At 36.5% G+C, this 23,649-nt stretch overlaps 1 protein-coding gene across 1 annotated transcript in view; it reads right to left on the minus strand.

Annotated features, from left to right (window-relative positions):
• The window catches only part of LOC109450800 (doublecortin domain-containing protein 1), a 241,412-nt gene that overhangs the window by 59,522 nt on the left and 158,241 nt on the right, over positions 1-23,649 (minus strand). Inside the window, exons 9-10 of the mRNA XM_074337083.1 lie at positions 11,723-11,815; positions 5,199-5,369 (exon numbers count right to left, since the gene is read on the minus strand). Of these exons, the coding sequence (XP_074193184.1) occupies positions 5,199-5,369; positions 11,723-11,815 (264 nt within the window). The remainder of the gene's footprint in view (positions 1-5,198; positions 5,370-11,722; positions 11,816-23,649) is intronic.

The raw sequence follows: 23,649 nt of genomic DNA on the forward strand, positions 1-23,649 counted from the left end.
TAAGTGCCCTCTATAGCACATGACTGATCTTTTCCCACTCACTGGCCACAGGTAGCTGAATTAGTTAGTGTTAGGGACCTAGTCCAGGCTGCATTGGCCCAAACAGACTGTCTCTTTGAATGACCTGAACCACCAGACACAAAGGCTCTAGTCCGATGATGATTACCATTTAAACCTATAGGTCAGGGCTAGGGGGCATAATATTCCTTCATGGACATACAAAGGAGTAAAAGGAAAGCCACTTGCAGAAAGGAAACTAATTAAAAGCTCAGAAAGATGCAAAGAGGAGCGACTATGGGGCTTCAAGAGAAAAATGGGAAAGTAATGACTTCTCTGTAAGACTGTGCTATATTTCCTGATTTTCATTTCCAGGTGTATAAAATTCCTTTCTACACTTTCAACAAATCCTCTTTTTATTTGAGATGGCTTGAGACGTTTGTATTGGAGGTAATCAGAGAGTTTTCATGTAAATATAGGATTAATATTATTAGACCTGAGAGGAAAAGGAAAATTTTAAGAGGGCAGAGATAAAATGACAGTTCCCTTTACCCTAGGCCTAGCCCAGCTCTGATAGGGAAAGGAAAATGTCAGGCTCTGAAATGAAAATAGTACTGTTGGCAGGAATCCTTAAAATCCATCTCGGAAAAGGCCAAGGACCCTTTTATACCCCCGGGACTCATTGCTACAACTCAAGGTGGCCACCACTAGGGGACGATGTTGAACAACTAGGAGTAGAGACAAGTCATTAAGGCTCCTTGTATTTAACAATTTTCTGAGGTAAAAAATTAGTCACAAGAAAAAAAAAATTAGTCACAAGATAGAAATCTGTCTTTTTCATAGCAAATTGTTGACTGCTGTGTAAAATTCTAATAATCAACACAGCTAGATTTAGAAGTAAGATTTACAGAAATTAAAATTCCTCACAGGTAAAGTTAGCTTATAAATACATTCCTTTGCATTATTATTATATTCTTGGATATAGTTCCTGCCTACTTTACCTTCAGATTATATTACCTCAAATGTTTGAAGTTAGCAATAATTTTAAACCGTCCCCCAGATTTCAGCCTACACAGTGTGACACAAGTAGTTAAAAAATCATCAGAAGGATTTAAACTAGCTTTGGGTCCAAGCATATTAGGCCTGTATGACTTCATTTATTATTACAACTCAAGTCTGGTTATTCCAGCCACAGAAGGCTTTCTATTTCTTTGTTCTCTAATTTCCCCCTCTGAAAATAAATCCTGAGGAGAAAAAAAATAAAAACACTAAATTAAATATACAAAATTATTCATTTTGTAGATTCTGTTGAAAAGAAAATTTTCCCTTTCCAAAAATTTGGAATAAATGATTTTTACAGCTAGCCTTTCCTACATTACGGATATAAAAATATAGAGAAAAGTTTTGGCAGATAAGCAACCTAGAATGAGGATTTCTTTGTGAGGTGCTATCGGTTATGTTTTTAAAAGTTGCTTAGATAACCGCTGTGATCCTCAGCCCAGCCTCTACAATGCAATTATTACCTGAATGTGATTGATATTTCCATCCATGTTAATAAGACAAAAGCGAAACAAGGAAGACATATGTAGGACTTTTCTTGTTATTCAATGACATGAAAATTTTATTTTTATTTTTTGCTAAATCAGATAATAGTTTTTATATACTAGAAGAATACTATTCACAATGTAACAGCTACAAAAGTTGGATACCTTTATATTTAATCTGAATTGTAAATATTTGTTCCATCACCTACTTAAGTCTAGTCTAAGTCAGCAAACTTTTCTGTAAAGGGCCAAACAGTAAATATTTTAGCCTTTCCAAGTCATATGGTTTCTGCCTCAACTACCCAACTCTGCTATTATAATGTGAAAGCAGCCATAGATAATACATAAACAAATAGGTGTGGCTCTGGACCAGTAAAGCCTCATTTACAAAAACAGGCAGATTTGCTCCACAGCCTATAGTTTGCCAACTCTTTGGTCTAGACGAGGGGTGTCCAAACTTTTTTCAACGTTTTTCACCAAGGGCCATATGCGGTAAAATACACAAACAGCCGCGCCACTCACTTGAGGTGAAGTACGTATTGCCTCACCTGGTTTATTTAAGTAAACTAAATATATTTTTGGAATTTGCTGCGGGCCAATTAAAAATGGATTGTGGGCCGCAGTTGGCCCGTGGGCCGCAGTTTGGACACCCCTGGTCTAGCCAGTCAACAAAACAGTAACTCAAGTCCAAATGTGCCAATTTCTGACTCGGGTCAATTTCAAGTTACAACAAGCCATCACTGAACATAAACTTTGGAAGAGATGCACAGTAGCACACTAATATATAGTGTTTCCACTAAATAGCTACAAAAGGTATACGCGTAAATAACTTTGAGGTGCATAAGTAATAACAAAATGTTATAAAATGATAAGGCAGTGAAAAGTATCCATTACCTTTGTCTTACCTATGACCTATTTAATTGTTAAGTTTATATATTTTAGTTTTTATTAATGACTGTATTTAACAACTGGCTCACAAAATTCCTGAAAATTGAACAATCAGCGCTTTCAAGCCAGTAGGAGCCCCCTTCAGTATGCCAGGCCAATTAAATAAAAATCTCTGGAGATGGAGGCACTGATGTTTTTACAAGATCTCCAGATGATTCTCAAATGAAACGGCATGAAGGCCTGAGGATGGGGCGGATATCCAGGTTTCTTGGAATACAGGAAGAGGAATTTATTCTCTGACAGAAATTAGATGTTAAAAAGGGGGAAACTGGAGAGAAAGAAAGGAGAAGCGAATGAGGTTCAGTACTTACTGTGGAAAGAAACATAAAGAAGAAGAATACCCCAGAGGAGGAAGAAAGAACTCAGACAAGACTAGGGTGACCAACACGCCGGTTTGCCTGGGACTAAACGGTTTCCTGGATGTGGGGTTTTCAGTGGTAAAATCAGCAAAGTGATTTGCTGGGCTTTACATTTGCACTGGAGGCATTGCATTTTTCAGTTTAATTGTTTTTTATTAATATAAATAATGACATGTGGCTGGTGGCTACTGTATTGCACAGCACAGTGAGCTTAAACAAACACAACAAGATGGCTTCTTTGCATATACTATAAATTTCCTCTTTTGTTTGCTGGTATGGAAAGGTATGGCGTGTTAAAAGGGGAATATATGAGAAGAACAATTCAGATTCCAAAGTTAAATATTTGCTATCCTCCGCTGGTGGGAATGTAAAACGGTGCAGCCACTATATAAAGCAGTATGGAGGTTCCTCAAAAATTAAAAATAGAACTGCCATGTAATCTAACAATTCCACTTTTGAGAATTTACCTGAAGGAAACAAAAACACTAATTTGAAAAGATATATGCATCCTTATGTTCATTGCAGCATTATGTAAAATAGCCAAGATATGGAAGCAGCCTAGGTATCCACTGATAGGTGAATGGATAAAGAAGATGTAGAATATTATTGACCAATAAAAATAATTAAATCTTGCCATTTGCGGCAACATGAATGGACTTAGAGAATATTATGCTCAGTGTAATAAGTCCAACAAAAACAAGTACCATATGATTTCACTTATATGTGGAATCTAAAACAAGACAAACAGAAACAGACTCATAGATACAGAAACCAAATTGATGGTTGCCAGAGGGGAAGGGGGAAGGGATGGGTGGAAAAGGTAAAGGGGAATAGAGGTAGAAGCTTTCAGTTATTAAATAAATAGGTCACGTAGATGTAATGTACAGCACAGGGAATATAGTCAATAATGTTGTAATAACTTTGCACAGATGGTTACTAGACTGTGGTGATCAGATCATAAAGTATATAAATGAAGAATAACTATGTTGTACACTTGAAACTAATATAATATTGTATGTCAACTATATTTTAATAAAATATATTTTCTATTAAGCCCATGTGCTAATGTGAATAAGTGGTAGAAATTATTCAAAAATATACAACAAACTTGTGAGGGAAAAAAAAACTTCTATTTTTCCCGGGTCATATGATATTTGCTGATACAAATGAGTGGGGATTGAATGGCATTAAGGCAACCACACTCCCTGACCTAGTTTCTCTCTTAATAGCAAGTACTTTGCAAAAGGGTGGAATGGATATGTAACCAAGTCAAAAATCTGGAAAAGAACAATGTTACTGGACTATAAGAACCCTTGACCTTGATGTTCTGAACATCACTTCCTAAACCTTTAGCTGATTAGCACAGACTATGAGAAATAAATGATCATGTTTATCATGGAATTATCCTTTCCAAAAGGTCAATTTTCACATGGCAATATTCTCATTCAAAATCCAAACACAGGAATGCCATTAAAAGTTATCACATTCAAATATAAATATAATCAAAAGGAAATGAAGAGTTCATTGAAATGTAGTAATGGTTCCATACATGAAAAAGGGTCATACTTTGAGTAATTCTAATTTTAATAGTTATAGTCTCTTGATAAATGAGATGTGAGATTGTAGAACGATATTTACTTGACGGACTTAACTTGGGTACTCTATTATGATAAACAAAAGTGTTTAAATTCCGTAAACTTCCAGTACACCTAAACCACTTTAATCATGTACGACTTATTCTTTTTCTCTTCCAAAGACTCAATAGCAAAGAGTAGTCTAGGTCATTTAGCCATCAGGTCTTGACAAATAACCAATTCACCTTTTTTTCCCAGTATATTCTTAAGTATTGATTTTACCAAGTAAACTCAGACATGTGTCACACTTATCCAATACAGATTCTTTTCCTTGGAAATGTAGTTTGAACATCAATCAGCCACCTGGCCTTTCAACTCTAATTCCTATTGCCACTGTCTGTCAATTATTAAAGCGTGCCCATTTCTCCAAACGGGTTGTTTTAAAAAACTGAACTACAATGACTTCTGTGCTGTGAAAAATACGTTTCTTGGAAAAGTATGCACATGTTCAAATGATCAAATCTCTTCATTAACATTACTTTCTGGATTGACAACTAGTTAAAAGTTTATAAAATCCACATTTCAAAGACCTCCAGGTATTTTCTCTTAAAATATATTCCATGAATGGTAATATAAGCACTTGTAAGCCAAACTCCAGTTTGAGGAAGAGAACATAAAAAGAAATTCAAGCTGAGTGGCATTGTTACAAGGGTCTTCAAACGGAGCAGTGTTTTGTCTCTGGCTAACCCCAATGAAAGTCTCAGAATGTCACCCACCTTCAGTTGCAGGCCTCCTGGGATAAGAGTGTTTGCTGGAAGGCTTTTAATGTGTTGGTAGACATAAGAGGAGAATTGCTCCTGCTCAGCCTGTAATTGGGGGCCAAGTTTAGAGAGATGACCTCTGTTGCTTTTGATAGCTGTCTGCAATTCATCAATCAGCCTGCTCACCTGAAGGGGTTAAATTACAAGAGTTGTTAGCAAGAAGTAATTGTTGATGTCACACTTATTAGATTTTTTAGTACCTCGTTTGATGGGGGAAAATTACTTCAATACAAGAATTTGAGTATAGATCTATCTTCAAGTAAAGAGAATAGAAGAGATATACATTCCTTCATCAACAAATTTTATTCATGGGAAAATTTATAACCTTTCCACTTCAGTAATATGAAATAGGTAATCATTTACAGTTGCTGAATGAAAAATGTCTCTGGGAATGAAAAGAAACATTCATCTGACAAGTTTGCGAAAGACTTTTAACTGCTTAACAGAATAAAACCTCCCTATTACTTTAAATAATCCAATAAAGGTATCAACAACATACAATTTTATTATATGTACCTTCCTTTTTAGAATATTTTATTTTACCATCTGTATATTATATTTTAATTTTTATATGTTTGTGTATAATGAAATTTACATATGTGTGTATGTATATATCTACACACATATAAATTTCATAATCAAATTTATATATATATACATATATATATAATACATATATACTATACCTAACTTTTCCCAAGAACTTTAGAAGCATTATCTACATATAAACAAGCTAATTTAAATGATTCCATTTTTCTTTGGTCTCCCATATCTGTCTTATTTGTCCCTATGTGATCAATCATCTACTCCCTTTAAACAATCCTTTCTTCTAAATAAAGGATTGACAAACTTTTTCTCTGTTAGGGCCAGATAATAAATATCTTCAGCTTTATGGGACATAAAGTCTCCATCAGAACTACTTGACTCTGCAGTTGTACTTTGAAAGTAGGCACAGGTAGTATGTTAATGAATGGGAATGGCTGTGTTCCAATACAACTTTAGAAAAACAAGTGATGGGTTGGATTTGGCCCCAGACTGTAGTTTGCCAATCCTTCTTCTAAATACATGTACTTCCTCTCCCTCATTTCCTTGCTTATAAGCAATACTCTGGTCCAAGCCCTCATCTCCTCATCCTTATCCCATACTTGAATGATCAAAATACCTACTGAGGGTCTCCTTGTCCATGGTCTTTCCCGTTCTAACCCATCCTGCCACCTCAACTGATTAATCTACCTCAATAGCATATCAAACCCTCCAGTTTCTTCCCCAGATTCCTTAGCTTGATATTCAAGATTCAAGATCTCTTCTTACCTCTGGAACAAATTTCTGTGCTTTCCACAGTACTGTTAAACTTTTCAGAAAGTTGTAACATTTAAAATGAGGAAATGATAGATGATCTAATATTAGTCAATGTCCTCAGCCTCATCTTCTTCATACAGCCATCTAGCAAGTACTACCCTCAAAAATGATGGACAATAATATTTATCATTCCAAAAGGAGAGACCAAAACAGGCCAGCTGACTTGCTCTTACAGTTATTTGAAGGATTAAAATCCAAGAATCAAAGACCTCAAATGGAAAGATTCAACTTTTGGAAAGCACTCATCCTCTCCGAACCTACCCCCAGCATCATATCATTCAAGAAGATATAATTTTATGTAGTCTTTAAAATATACTAGGTGCATTCAATGTATTTTGCTGGTCAATAATACTGCTGTCTTTGATTTTATGTACTACACCTTGTGCTATAGCAAGGCATCAAACAAAGAAAAAAAAGGAGGAATTTCAGGCTTTGATTTGAGAACATTTTTATACATGACTGGTTTTACTGTCACAATCTATAGCCTTTCATTGATAGGGGATTTCATGTGACATCAGAAATCAACCAACCATACAATTGATGATGTCATTTGCATTCTAAAGGACTATTGGTTAAAGCCTTAAAAGTTTTATTTCCTATGATTCTTTGTTGCTTCAAAACATTTCTCTATCAATTTTCCTATTTTCATTGGCTTCATGACTTATTTGTTAATGTATGTGAAACATAATTACACCAATTATCACCTCTTCAAAAAAATAACTTAAAAGGAACAAATAAGGTGTTCTAGCAAAAATTAACATATCTTAAACATAGAAGAAAATATATATAAATAATCAATCCTGCCACTGACATTTTCATAAAGTTCCATCCAATTTTACTAAAACTTTGTTATTTTACATATTCATAAGGTCTTTTATCCTGAAAGTGCTACATTTTGTTCTCACTTATTATGATAACATGTTACCCTTAAAAATAACCCCATACATGAAATAACTCATATACCAAAATCGCGTAGGTAATACAATACTCCTGAATTAATTTACATAATATGATTTTTTTTCAAATCACAGATGTTGCTAAAAGGGGAAAAATGTTCTTTAAAATTCTTAATCATGAATCTTTTCTTTCTGCAAATCCTTTTTTCTCTCTCTCTCTCCACAAAGGCAATGTGAATGGGGTAAAAGAAGACAAAACTTGACCTTTTGTGATCCCAGCATTAATGGCTCTGTTCATAATTCAATCTATGTGTGTGTGGGAGCATCCATGTGGAAACATAGAGGCCTGAGAGACATAAAGCCTTTCCCTTTAAACATTATCTGACCCTATCAGTCCCATTCACAAAAGAAGGCTTACGTATGCATATGTTGAAAAAATGCACCATCTCATTGTGCAGCGGAAAGCCTACACATTCTACTCTTCATTCTCCGTGGAAATGCTGCACGGAAGTGACACTTGTACAGAATTTGGGAGAGTGACAAATGAGCAGAAGGTAACAAAAAAAGTTGAGTGTTCTGAGGAGGAAACAGACCAAACTTCTGAAAGAATGCAAATGCACACCTGTCTACAAATATGCACATCGGTTTTTGCATCATATGTAGGGCAGTTTGATTATATTTTATGATACATTCATGCAACCCTTGAATTTAATTATAAACCTCAAGATGATTTAGATTCAGCATAAATATTCTGCTTATAATCATTCTAAAATGTATACATATTGCACTTGTACATTCTGAATGCTGTCCTTTGGCTATGATGAATGACTCTTTGAGGAGCTCCTGGCTTTTCTAGTGGTAAATTCAGCTGTCAGCCTGAATTCTCTGTGGCCTTAAGTCCAACTATGTTAGTAAGGAGAACACCAGAGCACTTTGCACAGAATCGTCACTTGAAATCAGCACACAAGGCAACAGCCTCTGTGCGAGGCATGTTGTCTTGGCATGTCATATACAGGATGGTCTCAAAGCCAGGTCAGTGCTTAAACTGAAGACCAAGAAACTTCCCAATTTACAGCATAATTAAGAAGAACCAGAAAGGGGGCATGAGGATGAAAATGGGCATTTTGAACTTCCTAAATGCTCTTATTTGTTTCAGGCCCAAGAGCAGGGTGTTTTTTAGGATAAGAGGAGAACATAACCCAGACTGGATGAATGAAGACTAGAAAAGACACGGGGACCTGTGAGCAAAGTTAAGCATCTCTTTATTTTCAAAGCTTCAGGTTAGCTACGAGGAAACCTGGAGTTTGTACCACCTCTTACTACTACTCCTTCAACTACTCCCAACTTTTTAACAATTTCCTAGACCGCTTCTGAGACAGAGAATATATCGGAAGGTCTGTCTTGTTTCCAGTCAGAGGTCCCTTATGTGCTGCCTTTAGGGCTATTCAAGAGTCTAACATCCCCATTCAATCATGGGGGAATAGGTGATTGAAAACAGACATTTTAAATGCCTTTATAGAACTATGCTGATGGTAACAAGGATGATGTCACTGTACCTTCTGAGGCAGCAATAAGAATGGATCTCACAGGCCTCTAACGACAGGTACATAATTGACCAAGGGTCCCAGCTACTATGCTCTGAAGTCCATCATCAGGTTGGCACCAATGGCTGAGGATACTAAGGCAAGTCCATCCCAGGGAGTCTTAGGACTCCTCTGATAAACAACTTTGGTTCAAGGATACACCACCAGTTTTGCTAAGTCTTCCTTAGACTGCACAACAGTCCTGGCGCTTCCAACCCAGTCTTCCTTTGCTCTTTCTTTCATTTGTGTTCAAGTGTACATTTCATATCTCCCAGCTTCATACCCAGAAATCTCCCCATTTTCTCTTGTAGGGATTTCTTCTAATAAAATTCATACCCATTTATTCCCCTCTTGGTATTTACTTTTCAGACAACCTGGAATAACACAGTTTTAAACTAACAAGAATAAGATACATGCAGATTTGCAGTAGACCACTTCCAAAAAGCTCGATGTACTTTAACGGATGTCATCATCTCAAACTGGTCTTATGATGCATATATTATTATTATTATCAGATTTCATGTGGAAAATTACATGAAAGAAACCAGATTTTAAGATTAAAACTATAGGCAGCAGAAATCTAAAACAAAATCTCAGATTTTACAATGTTTAGTTTGGGTTTTATAACATCTGAAAATATAGTATTTCTATTGTAAAAAAGTAAACTATGGGCAAAAATAAATATTGAAATAATCCCCCGTCCCCAATGTTTTCTCTTTACCATCACAACTTCAGATCTCTGTATATGAATTAGGACCAAAACTTGATGTCACTGACTTTTTCTAATCAAAACACTAGAAAGTATACATCAAGATTAATACAATCACCTTCAAAGTAACGACATAGAAATTATTCTCATGGTGTATGGAATATATTTAGAGGTTAACACACACACACACACACACACACACACACAATACATATTCCCTTTACTATACATTTGATTTTTGAAGCAAACAAAAGGCATTTGGAGCCATAGCTGACAAGCAAACATGTAACCTGATAAGGCACTGTGCAGTAAGGACAAGGAAGTATATAGATACTAAATAGACATGATAATAGAGAAGAAATACCAAATATGCATAAATACTGTTGGATTTTCAAGAAAAGATCATTTTAACTTCCTGTGTGCCTAACAAGGTAGCATTAAAGATGATATACATGTATTTAGTATAATGATTATTTTCCTAGGCCACTTCAAGCTTCCAGTTTCATTGAAATTGTAATTTTGCATAAAATTTCAAAGATCAAATCAGTTACAATATTTAAAAGACATAAAATACTTAATCTGTTCATTCTTCTATTATTTTCTATTTCATCTCTAATAATAATTTATGTTATAGATATAATTTCAATTATACTAATTAGAGATATTTATTTGCATTTTCTAGAGCTTACTATATCAAGATACATAATAGATTCATTTTAAACTTACTGTAAAAATGTAATAAAACTCTCCAACTGTGATTAAAAAAAATTCAAATGAATAAAGGGCAGTGTTTTTAAAATTTATAATTATCAACCAACTCTTTTAATTTGTTACTATTAAGTGGAATGAGTCAGAACTATTATCTTAAAACTATACAACTGTTATTTGTTACATCTTAGTAATTATTCAAGTTGAATGTTTCTTATGAAATAATTTCTACTGAGATTGCCAATCAATGTTTACAATACAGTCTTTATATTGGACCCACGTTAAGTCCCAAATAATAATGTAGTCCCTGATGTAAGACTTGAATTCACTCAGGAAATTTTGATGCATTCATCTATACCTGTTCATCTATTGTAAAATACATAGTAAAGGAGATGTAATCAAATAAGAAAATATTAAAACCCCCAAATTTGGATAGATTGATTCGCTAAAATGTCAAAAGAGAATTACATGAAAGTTTAATTGTTAACTTTTCACACTATCTTAACATTTAAGTTGCTTGTAGATTTTATTTACTGACAGTGGTACATGGAAATTAGCAAATTCATATATTTTCTCAGAAAGATTAAATGCTCTTGCATTCCAGGAAACTACATGAAAATCATTTCCCCCTTTGTCTAGCACCAATTTTGTATTAAAATTTCATTTATGGAATATGCTGTCAACTTCACAGCATGAGCTCTGGCGAGAAGAAGGCTTGCTTTAATAGTTCTTCATTACAATATTACCTACAGAATCTTATGATTAGCTCACTTAGGGTTGACATTGTAAACTACAGTTTTTCCTAGATAAGGGATAACATTGTTAGCATTTCTAGAATTCAGAAAAATAATTCTATTCCTAGAAAGTCAGAAAATAAAAACAAGTTCTAGTATTTATTTAAGTTCAACTAAATTTTAATATTTTTACTATGCTAGCATGTTTTATAATGTTCAGATTCAAGTTGCATGTAAGAATTGCCTAAATTAGGAAATTTATGAAAAAGTATCCTAAGTATTTTTCAGAAAATTATAGTTTGATTTATTCTTTCAAGCATATAATTATTTCCCAAGCTGTCTATATCAATAAACTGATTTTAAGTTTTGACCAATTTTTTTTCCATTATATTGTTATCAGGTAGCTATAGTTTGTTCACTACCAGACCCAATTGAAATGTCTTAATTTTAAAATTAGTATTCATTGTGGTTTTAAAAGTAAGTTCCTTACTTCTTCTTGTGCCTTCTGGCGTTCCTTTGCTGTCATTGAAAGAATGACTTTTTCAGTAATTTTCTCTTTCTGTTCATCCATGGCCAGGTTCAACTAGAAAATAAATAATTAGATTAGATAGATAGATATATAGATAGATAAAATAGGCATATATTGACACCTAATAGCAACATTTATCCAAACAACTAATTTATCATACTCATAGAAGGTAATTTCAAATTAATTTGGCACATACTTATGTAAAATGAACTGCATTGAGATTAAATAAGTTGAAAGTTCATTGTTATATTTGAAACATTTAACACTGAATTTTTCACTTACACTTTTGCTGTTTTTAAATTTACTGAAATATGACTTGGGAGGGAGTCCTTAATTGCAGACATTTGACACTCATGAGTAATACCAATTAAATGCATTTTATCAAAATGACCCTAGCAGTTATTTTTTTTAATTAGGCTGATATTTGCTATTAAAGTCTTTTATTGCCATTTGGTAATAAATTGGCTGCTGTTATGTCAGGATAAGAATTCAAGGGCCAAAAAAAAAGGATTCAAGGGCAAAAAAAAAAAAAAAGGATTCAAGGCCATAAACCAACAGCAAATGTCAACTGAAACATGCTAGTATGGTCTAAAATGGTTTACAATATTTCACAACAAAGAATAATGTTTCTTTAATACCTGAACAGTTACCTCTGACCTGCTCCATTTACAAAGCCAGATAAAGATCTTCTACTACTGCCGCTAACCCTTGTTGTACAAAGGTGAATGTGGCCCATTCTGTATTTTTTATAAATAATCCTCATGGAAACAGAATGCTATTTTCAACAAAAGGAAAAAGCTAAACTCATACAATAATAGTCACTCAACAAATTGGCATTACTAGAAAGAAAGCCTGATACCGAACCCTCTGAACTGGAATCTTTATCAGTTCTTAAGCAATAGATAATGACCATGTTTTTTGCTTTGTTTTGTTAGCATTGTCATTGTTTTAAATAGGCTCTCTCAACTGGATGCCTCACAAATTATGTCTTTAATCCATACTCTGTCTGAAGACCCACTCTGAAACTTGGAATAACATGGTGGGGTGGGGTCAACAATATGGCCTCCTCAATCTGACTATATAAATATATGCTATGTGAATGGTATCAAACCTGTGAAATCTTCATCCACTGATATGTGATATAGCTCACTATATCAGAGATTTTGTTTTGGTAGAGGAGAGAGGCCCAGGAATCTTTAGGTGATTCTGATGACCAACCTAGACAAGGAGTTGACAAATATTTCTGAAAAGGGCCTGATAGTAAATATTTTAGGCTTGGTGTGTGGGGTACGGTTGGGGGGTGAGATGGCAGCATACAGTCTCTGTTGCAATTACTCAGCTCTGACCTTGTAGCATGAAATAGACAATACATAAATGAATGAGTGTGGCTATGCCTCAATAAAACTTAAAAAACAAACAAGTAGCAGGCTGAATATGGACAGCAGGCAATGTTTGCCTATCCTTGTCCTAAATTTAAAACTACTGAAAACAAATTAAAAAAAAAAAATCATGTAATATACAACATGATGACTATAGATAACAATGTTATATGGTATGTTTGAAAGTTTCAAGAGAGTAGATCCTAAGAATTCTCATCACAAGGAAAACAAACATTGGGGTGTTCATTTTTGTGTGTGTGTGTATCTATATGAGATGATGGATGTTAACTAAATTTATTGTAGTTATTTCACAATATTTGAAAGTCAAGTCATTATGCTATACACCTTAAAATTACACAGTACTATATGTAAATTATATTTCAATAAAACTGGGGGTAAATATTATGTAAGACTATTCTTAGGATCATTCTCCCCAAGGAATATTTTTTCCTGTGCTAAAGTAATACAAAAAACATAATGTTATAAAAAGTCAAATATCAAACTCAACTTCCACACGTGGAAGCCTATCTGTAAACTGTGGTACAACACACTGTGCCAAGTCTCCATGGTTATTTTTTTATTAGGGGATTCTCATCTCAGGAGGAGATGAGTACATGGGAGAGTGACATCTATTCTTTACAAAATTAATTTCCAAATGCAAAAACATTCACAGCAGACATTATTTGAAGGGAGGCAAAACAAAAACAGAGCTATGAAACTCTTTGATGCCACAGTAAAGTCAGATTCTAACAAAGTCTCCTGGGGCCATGACATTTAGAACTCCTTCTAAGTAACTCTTTAAAAGGTGGGCATTCTTTACCTTTGAAAATGTCACAGTTGTAAAAATCCCCTTCATTCTAATACTCAACTTCTAAAGAAGTACTATACTAATCTACATAAACTGAGGGAAAAACATATCAACATTACTGAAAAGCATCATATGCATAGTACCCAACAGTGATCCAGTAAGATATTGGAAATTCAATAGTTAACAAAATATAAGGATATACACATGAGGCCTTTTCTGCAGACACCAGCCATTCCAAAAAAGAGATGTTTAATACAATTATTTGGGGAAAATTATTGGAAGTAGAAAGTCAAATTCAGAGAGTGCATTTTCACCCTGAGGTATTAACAATATGCAGTGCTAACAGCATCTCTCCCTCAAATCCCATGACACAAGTCAGATTTTTCTCTCCTGCCACTTTGGAGGAGAGCATCCTGTTTCTTCATTAAGACAAAACTAGATACTTTTGATTTGCTGTTCTTATCTCAAATATATGAAAATTTTCTTTTGTCAGTGAGTTGGAAATTACTGCAGCTAATTTTTCATGCATAAAGAGGTTGTGTGTGCTAAGTGCCGTTCAGTTGGCTCTGACTCCTGGTGACGCTACGAATGAGTGATGTCCACAGTGTCCTGTCCTCAGGGTGGAAACTTCAAATTAACTTCAAATTAAAAATCAAAAACAAACAAAAAGGATAAAACTTGAGGTCATTATCCTAAGTGAAACAAGTCAGACAGAGAAAGACACAGGCTGTTTAAAGGCTAATTGTATAAATACTTTAACATACAGTAAGAGAAAAATAAAATCTATTTTATAGGAGAGAATAACTATAAACTCTAGAATCCAATCATTAACATCTTCAGAAAAGGTACAGTAATCAAACAAGCTGGTGTGTTCTGTCTACCTAATTCATATTGACATTCTATTTAAGTATTAGCCAAAGAAGGAAGAGACTGGTAGTCCAACTAAACTCTCAGTCTTCTGAAGCGTAGTTCTGCATGTACTTTTCTCTGTATTCAGAAGAATAGCTAATGATTCAAATGTGAAGTATATGATGTGTGGTGTGTATAAAGTCCTTAATAAATCAATATAACCCAACAAGAAAATTGAATCTAATTTTCTAGCAGAAATCTAAGTTTTTGACCAGTAAATAGTGATTTATTAATATATTATGTGATCCATATTTTACATGAGGATCAATATAGGTAATACAGGTTGGCATAAACAACAGGACAATCAGCCTTCATATATATTGACAAGTTTCCCAATGGTCTATTAATATACAAAAGACTGGGACAAATTACTTATTTATATATACAAAACACGATTATAAAGGCCAGCTGCAGGTATTTTTTTGGAAAGTGCATTTTAATAAGGTCCTATTCAGTTAGGAAACAAATGGGCAAGAAGTAGTTTGCACTACAGAGTTTAGCGCAAGAGCTTTCTCTTTTTCTAACCACGAAATCAATCATTTGTCCAGACTGTGGGAGTCAGAGTTAGTTACTGAAAAGAGCTCCGTATATAAACAAGTCAATAACTCATTGTGTGTTATTGTCCAGCTGAAGAAGTCGGCTTTCAAAAAGCTGCCCCTGCTTCTCTCAGAATGAATGTCACTGTATTCAGGGGCTGGAGAGAGTCCTTTGTTTCCAGCCATTGCTGGCTGCCATTTATGTATGGGAACAGGAGGTGGCTGTGAGGAGCGTGGGGGAAGCCACTATTTGGTATCATGGATGTCCAGGAAAAACTCTGAATTTTGTCAACCTAAATAACTTGTGTCTGGAATTGCATTAATGGAACTGATAAGGAGTAGCCACACACACACACACACACACACACACACACACACACACACACACAAATATTTGGTGAAGGAATTAAATGATAATGTAAGTTTGTACCATTTTAAATTGGATCAGGCTGATATTTCTGGTTTCCCACCTGTCAACAAAGATGAAACCAAAAATATAGGCAAGGGTTTGAAAAGTTCAAATGCATAAAATCAAACTGGTGAACAGGTCAACATGTCAAATCAATGCTATCTATTCCTGCCATAAATAGTAAGGGTGATTCCTGGGACTCTCAAATACAGATTGCAAAGTGTATGTGTGTGTGTGTGTGTGTGTGTGTCTGTGTGTGAATTTGCTAAAGGAATGATTTTATGTGCTCAAGACTTGTGATACATTAAAGAAATATGAACTATTTTTTACTTAAAAATTAATTTAAATATCCTTTACAACTGAACTGAACCTGAAGTTCGTAAGATATACATATTATAATTCTCTTATTTATTTTATCTTAAAATTTATTAAAAACCTAATATTTTTTCAGAATCAAAGAAGGGACTGTGAAAAGACACCAGACCAGGACTCAAGAATTATAATTCGGTTGGGCAACTAAAAAATACATGTGAATCTGTTTAATAAATGGTCCTCGTGTGTGTGTGTGTGTGTGTGTGTGTGTGTGTGTGTGTGTGTGTGTGTGTGTGTGGAGTGGGGGTTGTTCTCTGAAATCTTTAAACAACAGCTTAGCTTTTTTTTTTTTAGGAACTTAGAACTGAATTCAACTGATCCCATTTCCCTTAACAATTTAGAAAACCACAGCATTAAATAATATAACATGCTTCTATGGGCAACAACTGTACTAGACCATTTTTTCTAGGTATAAATAGGTTTAATAGCACAGTGCAATATGATTGAGGAGAATATAAAAAACAACAGAAAGTCACAAACAATATATGGCATGAGGTAGATCACAATTAATTGTCAAGTGGACATAAAAACAATACAGTCTACAAGTATAAAGGACAAATATATCATTTTGGGATGGAGTGGTTGGAGATGGAAAGGCATAAAAGATGGACAGTATCAAGCTAGGAAAAGGAGAAGTGGTCATATGGGGCAACATGATTAATAAATATTAATTAACACCACTAATTAATAATTAATTACATGATTACATTTTGTTGTAAATACAGTTAGTATTTAGGAGTAAAGTGGCTTGACACGGTTCTGGAAAGGGAAGGAGAGAAGACAAACTGTACCTTGAAGGGTAAGCAGAGAGAAAGAACATAGTGAGCTGATCCATTGAGTCTGCCCAAGGCAATGGTGTGACAGGAAGGAAAGTCTCACAGTAGAGAACAAGGACTAGCTGGTTAGTGTGACCTCATAGCTAATCTATTTATGAATTTAAATATAAGCTGGGGGTAATATGCAAAGTTGCAGTCCTATAATGAGGGCATAATTGAAGACTTAGTTCTTAGCTTTGCCTTGGCCCAGCCCCATCCGTTCAAGCTATGGAAAGATTAACTCATTTCCAGTCTTAGAGATCCGTAAGTAAATCCTGACCTAGACCCCCACTTCCAACCAGGTTATTTCACTTAAATTCCTTCCATAATAAAGTGTAAGATTGCCACTTCTACACTTGGGAAGAGGCAGAATCCTTAATTCAAAACTGGCTGTGAATTCTCGCTCTGCCACAAATTAGTTCTGAGACATTGGGTAACAGTGATGGTTCACACAGGCCTTCCAAAGCCAGAGACTCCTCTCACATCCTCACTAGTTCTTTGAAAAAAGCTACTTTTACCACAAACTGTAGCTTCTTGAAGACAGTTGTTTTAAGAAAGAATGTATAAATGTTCATAATATTTGAAAACCAGAAAACAAAAATATCACAATCATTTTAAAACATTAACATTTGGGGAGAGATCCAAGAGGTGGAATAGACAAATACTGTGCCTGCGTTCTTTCATGAACATATTAAAATTACAACTAAATTATAGAACAATCAATCCGGAGAACCATCTGAAGTCTAGTGAACAGAAGTCCTATAACTAAAAATATAAAGAAGCCACGTAGAGACTGATAGGAAGGGTGGAGATGCAGAATGCGCCCCACACCTCTGAGTGGTGGTTGAGAGTTAGAAGGGATATCTCAGCTGCCTTAGTTCCCCCCAGAGGAGAGAGGGATCTTAGCCTCCCCCCCACAACAGGCTCCCCAGCCCAGAGTACTAGTGCTGAGAAGAGGAGCCCCCACAACATCTGGTTTTGAAAAACAGAGGGGATTCTGACCATTCAAGTGGGCAGGAAGGCTGTGGGAAATCCAGACATCCTTTTAAACAGCCTGCACCCAGATTCACTTGCTCGTAGGCACTCACTCTGGGTTCCAGCAGGGGGATGGTGACTCAGGGGGCCTCAGAGACATACAAGGAGGCAGACTGAAGTGTCTGGCTTCAGGGGGAGAACTGGAGGACTGACTGCATTTTCCCAGGGAGAGGTCCACCTTTCAACAGCTGGCAGGTGGGTGCCATCTTTCCTGTGTTGAACCTGTCCCCTCTGGCCAAATCTGAGTCTGATAGACCTGGTGAGTTCTGCTGCTCCACCCTCCTGGGATCACTGGGATCCCACCCCACCCAAATCCCCCAATGCCAGAGGCACTTTCTCCATGAGCAGCCAGAGCTGCACACATTGCATTCTTTCTTGAAAATTTATCGGAGTCTGGCAGGCCCCAAGTGGGTGGCAACTGGCCTCAGTGTGCTCTAAGACTTTTGCTGAATTGCTCCAAGCTCAGCACTGGCACCAAACCAGAATTTACATTAATCTGGTGACCACAATTCTTCTCACTCTAGTGACTCCCTGAGGTCCTGCTTCACCCAATTCGCCATACCGCATCAGGAGTTATCAGTGGCTGAACCCTAAGGGAGCAGGCAGGTGGCACCAAGCCTTGGGGTGTCCAGGTTTTTTGCGAAGCTACTGCAGACCCAGTATTCGTGGCAGCCATGCCTGGTTCACACAGTGGTCTCTCCCACATACCTCCAAGTACAGCGCAGGCAGTGAACAACTGAGGATTGCTTTGTAGCTCCTACCAGGTGGCCCCTGGCCAGTCATAGGCAGTGGCTTACCTGTACCTGCACCAGAACCCATCCCAAGAGCTCCCAGAACCAACACACTTGGAGGTTGGCTTCAGACCATAACAGAGCACTGGCCAATTAGCCCCACAAGTGGCACACAAAAAGGGCAGTCTCAACAGGCACCAGAGCCTGCAGGGACAAATCCCACTCAGGCTGTAAGCCTCCCACACAGCAGTGCATAAGCTATGGATGTGAACAAACCCCACAGCCAGTCAGCATAAGGATCAATCCCACCCACTCACATGCCAAGATAAATTAAGGCTCAACTATAACAGGAGGGCACACACAACCCACACAAGGGACACTCCTGGAGCACCCAAATCAGGTGACAAGGGAGACTGTGCCACTGGGCCTCACAGGACACCTACTACATAAGGCCACCTGGCCAAGACTGGGAGACATACTATGTCCACCTAATACATAGAAACTAACACAGAGAGGCAACCACCATGAGGAAACAAGGAAATGTGGCCCAAATGAAAAAAAACAGGAGAAAACTCCAGAAAAAGAACTAAATGAAATGGAGGCAAGGAACCTACCGGAAACAGAGTTCAAAACAATGGTTATAAGGATACTCAAGGAACTGAGTGACAACTTCAACAAAGAGATAGCAAGCATAAAAAAGGACACAGAAACCATAAAAAAGAGCCAGTCAGAAGTGAAGAACACAATAACTGAAATGAAGAATGCACTAGAAGGAATCATCAGCAGACTAGATGAAGCAGAGGATCCAATCAGTGATTTGGAAGACAAGGTAGCAAAAAATACCCAATCAGAACAGCAAAAAGAAAAAAAGAATCCAAAAAACTGAGGACAGTTTAATAGACCTCTAAGACAATATCAAGCATAATAACATTTGCATCATAGGGATACCAGAAGGAGAAGTGAGAAAGTAAGGGATTGAGAACCTATTTGAAGAAATAATGACTGAAAACTTTCCTAACCTAGTGAAGGAAATAGATATACAAGTCCAGGAAGTGCAGAGAGTTTCAAACAAGATGAACACAACTAGGCCTACACCTAGACACATTATAATTAAAATGGCAAAGATTAAAGACAAAGAGAAAATTCGAAAAGCAGCAAGAGAAAGGCAATTAGTAACTTATAAGGGAGCTCCCATAAGATTGTCAGCTGATTTCTCAACAAAAACTTTATAGGAAAGAAGGGATTGGCAAGAAATATTCAATGTGATGACAAGCAAGGACCTACAGCCAAGATTGCTGTACCCAGCAAGGCTGTCAATTAAAATTGAAGGATAGATAGAGAGCTTCCCAGATAAGAAAAAGCTAAAGGAGTTCATCACCACCAAACCAGTATTATAAGGAACCTTAGAGGGACTTCAAGATGGGAAAAAAAAATCAAAATTATGAGTAATAAAATGGCAATAGCTACATATCAATCAACAATTACGTTCAACATAAATGGATTAAATGCTCCAATCAGATGACAAAGGAGGGATGAATGGATGAGAAAGCAAGATCCTTACATATGCTGCCTACAAGAGATTCACTTCAGATTGAAAGACATGCACAAATAGAAAGTAAAGGAATGGAAAAAGATATTTCATGAAAATGGAAATGGAAATAAATAAATAAATAAATAAATAAATAAATAAATAAATAAATAAATGCAAGCTGGTGTAGCAAACAAACTATACCAGACAAAATGGATTTTAAAACAAAGGTCTGAAGAAGAGACAATGAAGGACCTAGTAATCCCACTTCAGGGCATTTATCCGAAGAAACTCAAAACACGACTTTGACGTGATGTGTGCATCCACATGTTCATTGCAGCATTGTTTACAATGGCCAAGAAGTGGAGGCAGCCTCAGTGTCCATCGATGGATGAATGGATAAAGAGTAGGTGGTACATATACACAATGGAATATTACTGGGCCACGGAAGGGAATGTGTTCTTGCCATCTGTGGTGCATGGATGGACCTGGACAATATGTATTGTGCTAAGTGGATTACATCAGGCAGAGAAAGACAGATAGAATGTGATATCACTCATATGTGGAATCAAAGAACAAAATAAACAAATAAAACAGAAATAAACTCATAGATACAGAAAACATTTTGATGCTTGCCAGATGGGAGCAGGGTTGGGAGTAAGGGTACAAAAAGGGGAAGGGGTTAAGAAGTACATATTGGTTGTTACATGTAGTTATGGGGACGTAGGGTACAGCACAAGGAATATAGTCAGTAATATTGTAATAACTATGTATGGTGTCAGGCAGGTATTAGATTTGTTGGGGTGATAGATGGCTGGGGTTTGAGAAGCAGGGTGAAAAAGGTGAAGGGATTAAAAAGTACAAATTGGTAGTTACAAAATAGTCATGGGGATGTAAAGTACAGCATAGGGAATAGAATATAGTGAATGATGTGATAATAACTACACATATGTATAGTGCTAAATGGGTACTAGACTGGTCGGGGGATCACTTCTTAAATTATATAAATGTCTAATCACTATGCTGTACACTTGAAATTAATATAAAATTATATTGAATCAACTGTAATTGACAAATTTAAAAGTGGGGGGAAAAGGAAGGGGAATAAGAGGTCCAAATTTTCAGGTATAAAACAACTGAGTCATAGGGATGTAATTACAGCATAGGGAATATAGTCAATAATATTGTGATAGCATAGTACGGTGTCAGATGGTTGCCGGACTTATCATGGTGATCACTTCTTGAGGTATATAAATGTTGAATAACTATTGTGCACCCCTGAAACTAATATAATATTACATGTTAGCTATATTTTTAATAACAATCTTTTAAAAAGACTTACTAAACTGTACACTTTAAATATGTGCAGTTTGTTGTATTTTACCTCAATAAAAGTGTTTTGAAAAAGAAAAAAAAAACTAAAACTAAAACGGTAGCATTTTTAAATTGTTTGTCTAAAAGGACATAATAAAGAATTCTCCATAATACTTTACCTTCAACTTATTTAACATTTAATTAAAGAAACTTAAACTGCTTCAAAAATCTTTCATTCCTGTGTTTTTTAAAAATGAAAGAAGTAATCATAAAGAAATTTTAGCCCTCATACATTCTGTGAGGAAAGTGGCACTGAGTTAGTCCTGACTTAGTAGCCAGATTATAAACTTCCTGCTCAAACATTCTGTCACAACTCAGAATGCCACATGCCCTAAACGTAACTCAGTTTGCCCTCTCAAACTACTCTCTAGTGCATTTCTTCCACTATCTCATGTAGTTTTGGAGAGACTATACTATGCTAGCCAAGGGGTGAGACCCTGACCCCCCAGACGAAGCAGCCTCTCTCTTCAGAGATAGAGTCATGAGGGGAACCACACAGAGACATAAACAGTTGGGGAGAAACTGCCCCATTAACAGCAGCCTGAAGAGAATGTCCCTTAGATCCAGATGTTTGGAGCTGCTATAGTTCTTTCTACAACCCCTTTCTTTGGTCTTTCCTTAAATTCCATGTACTACCACCTGCTATCCCATTAAATTATATTTTTCCCTAAGTTAGCCTGAGACAGATTTCATTGATTGCAATAAACCCTAACAGATATGTCATGTATATCCTCACAGTAAATGTCTCATTACTTTAGGAGATCTGAATGAGCCTCTCTATTCCTTGTAACTCAAGGTAACCAACACAAAATGTCTTAGTAATATGCCAAATTTAAAGAAGGCCTTCAGGTATTATAATGGGTAATATAACAGCAGCAATAGTTTAAAAACTATCACCATGCTTTTCTTTTGACCTAAGTACAGGCTGCCTAAACTATCCCAGATGTCCCTAGGATTTGTCACAATAATATTGTTTCTGACATGTATCATAAAAATTGTGCAACAAAACAATATCTTTGCAAACAAGACTGTTGGCTTGAGATTCTGCCTCTCAAGATAACCCTTGCTTCTCTCAGTTGGCATATAAACAGCTAAACTTGGAAGACTTGGCCCATAAATGTTCCTTTATAAATTAGGAGTAATGACTCTGACTGCCTTTGCTGGCATCAGGAATATGGAAGATACAACGCAGAAATAAAATAAAAGCTTACCCGCTTCTGCCCTAGACGAAATATAGGAGAAGTCTCAGAGAGGGAGGCAGGAAAGCAAAATAGCCAGAAGAGTCCTAAGTTCTCCTTCTATATGGTGTGGCTTGGGGAGGGAGACAAGTGTCAGGTAAGTGGGAAACGTCCTTGAGCAGAGGGTCTGCTGCTCCCTTCCCTTCAATATGGACCCAGGGAGGAAGTTGTCCTGAAGCAACAGAGCACACAGCGACATTGACAAGATGGCACGGTACGGCCAGGCAGAGAGAGGCCTAAGGTTTAGCTTTCCCAAACTACCCCTGGTTTCTTTGTATCTTAGGACGTGGAAGCAGCTGAGCAGTAGGCTAAGAAGCTTGCCACAGGCTATTGGCATAGTGAGGGCAACGTGGCTTTATAGCGAGAGCAGCACCATAGACCATGGAAGCCAAGGCCAAATGTCTCAAACACACCTTGGAGGAGGATCTCCAACACCAGAAAAATTCAAGTTCAGGTTGGATCATGAAAGAAGCACCACCAGAAAAAGTGCCTGAGCCAAATGAGTGGGCTACAAGTCACACAGTGCAGGCCAGAAGAGCATCCAGCAACCAGGTGAACAAGGGCTGTCCTTTCATTGGCCAGCAGCTGCCACGCCGACACACACATTCCAATGGGCCGGCATGAGGCCAGAGGCCCCTTCCCCCAATTGAGGATATGAAAGCCACACAATCCCTCCTATATACTACCTGAAGGAAACCAACAGGGCACAGGACAGTCTATATGAGAGACAGAATGACCTAAAATAACTATCTAA

The sequence above is a fragment of the Rhinolophus sinicus genome, linkage group LG06 (assembly GCF_036562045.2).
Source record: "Rhinolophus sinicus isolate RSC01 linkage group LG06, ASM3656204v1, whole genome shotgun sequence".
NCBI lineage: Eukaryota > Metazoa > Chordata > Mammalia > Chiroptera > Rhinolophidae > Rhinolophus > Rhinolophus sinicus.